Source organism: Asparagus officinalis, chromosome 3 (assembly GCF_001876935.1).
Source record: "Asparagus officinalis chromosome 3, Aspof.V1, whole genome shotgun sequence".
In the NCBI taxonomy this organism is placed as follows: domain Eukaryota; kingdom Viridiplantae; phylum Streptophyta; class Magnoliopsida; order Asparagales; family Asparagaceae; genus Asparagus; species Asparagus officinalis.
In genome coordinates, this window is record NC_033796.1 from 6,711,965 (window position 1) to 6,716,414 (window position 4,450).

At 44.1% G+C, this 4,450-nt stretch overlaps 1 protein-coding gene across 1 annotated transcript; it reads left to right on the forward strand.

Moving 5' to 3' along the window:
• LOC109832799 (E3 ubiquitin-protein ligase ATL6-like) lies at positions 2,157-3,666 on the forward strand. The gene is given in 2 exon segments (XM_020400223.1): positions 2,157-2,645; positions 2,648-3,666. Coding segments are annotated over 2 exon segments (1,047 nt in total). The 5' UTR covers positions 2,157-2,419; the 3' UTR covers positions 3,469-3,666.

The following is a 4,450-nucleotide window of genomic DNA, read 5'->3' on the forward strand; positions in this document are numbered from 1 at the left end:
ATTTAACAAAAAATTAAAAAGAACCTCCAAATTCTCCGCCTGTAAAAAAAACGTCGAGCCATTTACGGCGTTCTTTACCCCTCCTCTCTCTCTCTCTCTCATCTCTATATTAAACTTCAAATGAAAATAAAAACCACGTTTAATTGGTCCATTAAATTTTTGAAAAGTAGAATAAAAGAGTGAAGGTAAAAGTAGATGCCCCAAAGAGCATCTACCAAATTAAAAAAAAAAAAAAGTAGATAAAGAAAAATAAATAGTAAATCATGATATATTCCATAACAATGAAGCGATGGGCTACTATTTGTACTTTTCGTATCTTTCAAACCTTTTTATCTTGGGAGATAACCTCCACAAGGGAAGTGTAATATTGGGCGCCTCATTGACTCATTCCATTGAGCCCAGCAACAATCCATTGAAGTCGGTTAGAAGATACCTTTCAAACCATTGTTTAATAAATTTTAGGGCTTTTTGTCTTTAGGTCCAATAGTTTACCTCCCTTTATTTTTAAACCCAAGTAGTATTAGTTGCATCTCTAAGCCCAAATTTCTTTTTGTATTTATCTTTAAACCCAATTCCAAAATATAATACTCTTATATGTGGGTCCCCCTATATAAGAAAATTGGGTTTAAAGACAAATACAAAAAGAAATTTGGGCTTAGAGATACAACTAATACTACTTGGGTTTAAAAATAAAGGGAGGTAAACTATTGGACCTAAAGACAAAAAGCCCAAAAAATTTTAATAAACAGAGGTTATATCTACAAAAAGGACAAAAAATAATAATAATAAATAAATAAGTGGAAAATTCTTAAAGATGGGTAAATATTCACTAAACTCGCTTAAGTTAGGCATTTCTCATATACACCCTTAACTTTAAAATACCAGTATCTATCCCCTTAGATTTTGGGGTGCTCAAAAACCCCCTTTCACTTTTCAACATTTCCAAAAAAAAAAAAAAAAAAAAAACCCAAGAAGATTGAACCACCCTTTTTGCTTGCAAATATACACCTACCCCCTAATTTTACCCTCCTATATGATCATTGCCGGTTAACGCTATTGTTATAGCATACAAATAGTTGAGTGTTGATCTCCACGAGAAGGCCGACACGTGTCCCACCTTATGCATAATCAGCCGCATTCGAAGAGGGACGACTCGAGCAACACTAGCGGTCGACCCAATAGGCCAACAACTTACTCGGTCGACTAAAAAGACGATACTTACCGACCTAGCTGCAGGATCAAGATGAGAAGCATCCTCACTCGCCCTACCATTCCAGTTGAACCTACTCATTATCGGCACTCGGCCTTTCTAGGCTGACAACTTACGAGGCCGATTAAAAAGACGGTGTTTGCCGGCCTCTAATGAGATGAGTCGGAAGGCGGTGTATCCTTGAGCCCTCCGCCGACAGTCAATTTCCATCACTTTAATATACATAATCAGAATCATTATTGCTCCAGCCTTGAAAGTCTTTATGACTCGTTAGACCTCGTCAGCACTATGTGCATCCTGTCACACTCACATTAAACGTTGCGTGACTCATCCCCTTTAGCGGCCGACACCCGTAAAGCAGATGGCGATGACGACTGAGCCGCCAGCTTGGCTCGGTCGAAGTTACCTATCTACCCTTCTGATCTGTTATAAAAGAAAACCGAGGACTGCTGCCTAGGGAAAGCTATTCAAAATGATGCTAAGCAATTGTCTTTCCAAAAACTTAACTCTTACTTCTGCACTCAAGCTCTGAACTGGACTTGATCTTTGGAGGAACCACCAGAGATCCTAATTCCGACCTCTCACGAGTTCTTCATGTGCAGGACATGACTTATGGCTCAAAAATCAGCCATCGCGAGGAAGTTCGAGGACCCTAACACCCCCCCCCCCCCCATAATCCACAGAGAACCTCATGTTTCAATTAACTGACCAACGGCTTCAGAGCGTTTCTGGAAATTGTTGGAAGTTGAAGAGGGTGTACACGAACCCCAAAAGTTATAAGGGGGCTTTGAGAAATTTAACCAACAAAATACTGCACGTGAGAATCACCCGACCTCTTGCCAGTCAGCAGTAGCTGGCCGCCTGGCCGCCCCCTTCATACCACTATTTTCGATTACTCCCTCCTTCCGTTATAAGCTCTTTTTTCTTTGTCTCCACGCGCAGGAATTCTTCCGTTCCCCTCCCCTTATTTATACTGCTCAACGCCCCCTCCCCCGCTCTCTCTCCCCTTTATTCATCGTTCGTCCTCCTAGGAAGGAGCGAAAATGGCCTCTTCTCAGCCCCCGCTCTCACCGCCGGTGACCGCACCCTCCTCTCCTCCTTCTGCTTCTGGTCACCGCGCGGTTCTCCTCAGCTCAATCACCTCCCTCCTCCTCCTCCTCCAGTAATTCCAACAGCCCGTACCTCTCGAACCCTAATTTTAACCCCTCGATGGCCATCGTCATCGTCGTCCTCATCTCCGCCTTCTTCTTCCTCGGCTTCTTCTCCATCTACATCCGCCAGTGCGCCGGCGACCGCCGCGGCTCCGAGGCCTCCAACGCCCCGCAACCGCGGCGCCAACGCCCGCTCCCGTCGCCAGCGCGGACTCGACCCGGCGATCCTCGCGACTTCCCGACCCTCGTCTATTCCGACGTCCGGGACCACAAGCTCGGCAAGGCTCGCTGGAGTGCGCCGTATGCCTGTCGGAGTTCGACGACGACGAGAGCCTCCGCCTCCTCCCTCGCTGCGATCACGTGTTCCATCCCGACTGCATCGACGCCTGGCTCGCCGCCCACGTGACCTGCCCCGTCTGCCGCTGCAACCTAGAAGAACCCCCCGCGGACCCGCAGCCCGAAATCGGCCAAATCGACCGAACAAACGCGAACGCCGCTCGGCCCGAACCCGAGCCTCAGCAGGTGGCGATTCAAGTCGGCCCAGCCGAAGAGGACGAAGAGAGGAAGGCCGAGATCGAGAACTTGGAAAAATTCGTCAACACGAAGAGGGCGCGGTCGAGGGCTCGACCAGCGAGGTTCCCGCGGTCGCACTCGACTGGGCACTCACTAGTGATGCCGGGGGAGAATCTCGATAGGTTCACTCTTCGATTGCCGACGAATATTCGAAAGGAGATCGTGGAGAGGGCGGAGATGATGCAGAGGGCGAAGAGCTTGGGGGTCTACCCAGCTGAGGGAAGCTCGAGGCGAGGAGGAGGAGGAGGAGGAGGGAGGAGCATACAACTGGGGAGGTCCGATCGATGGGGGTCGTTCTTGATGAGGACGCTCTCCATGAAGATGACGAATTGGGGGAGGAGAGGGGACGGCGATGGGTCGTCGTTGATTAGGGGGTCGTCGTCGATTAGGGGCGGGTTTTTCCGGCGAGGGGATTCGATTAAAGGCGAGGGGTCTACGAAAGGAGGAGGTGTGAAGTTCAATGCTTTTGATTGCTACGGCGGAGCGGCGACGAAGAGCGAGGAGTCTCAATCGTCGGCGTTTAATCGGGTGTGAACTATTATTTTTTAAATTGATTTTTTTTTGGGTATTTTGATTTTCTTTTTCTTTTCCTCTTTTTCTTTTTATTTTTTTTATTGGGTGATCTTGGATTAGAGAAGGATTACTGTGATGTTTTGCCGTTGAGGTATGTACAGAGATTGTTAACGTTATAAATTGGTTAGATAGGTAAAATAAGCTATGGTTGTTGTAAAATTCAAGGTTTTTTTTTTTTTTACTCTTTACAGAGATTATTTAGTTCAATATTTTGTCGGTTCTTTATGTCTTTACTTAAAAATGCTGCTCTTTTTGTCAGCATCAAAAGTGATAGAGAAATAGGTATTTTTCTCGTTTTCAAACGCACAAAGTCTAATATTGGTCTGTTCCCAATATTAGACTTTGTGGTTCTCAACCGTTTTTTAACATGTGGTTTAGACTTGTTGAGGTTTAAACTGAGTGTTAAATATTAGGAGTTGGAAGTCGTGTGCTATTTATAGACAAATAGAGAAAACCCCATAGCATTTCCTCTAGAATTATTTAGAAAATAAACTTTTTTTTTGACAAATTACCTAATACAGTTTCGTATAAGATAAAAATCATTGTTAAAAATGATTTCCCTCCGAATTCATATATAGTTTGATACTTTGATTGTAAATAAAAAAAATCATCTAAAACCATATTAGGTTGTAAACTGAAAATATACACGAAACTAATATTTATTCTTTGAACTCATAGTTCGTGGAACCATGAGTATTGTTATCAGCAAACAGACGCATCAGCTATCTAATAGTTGGATTTCGGATCAAAAATTGATTTCTATTGTAATTATTCCCCCTTTTTTTTTAATAAAATGGCTTTTTTTTTCTTTTGCCTTTCACATTGCAAGGATCAATCTATATAAGTTTTGCTACAAGGACCCAAAATATGGGACCAACAGGGGGACATGTGGGGTGTCCCCTTCTTATTGCTTAATGAGCTGATCATCATTAATGATGACTAG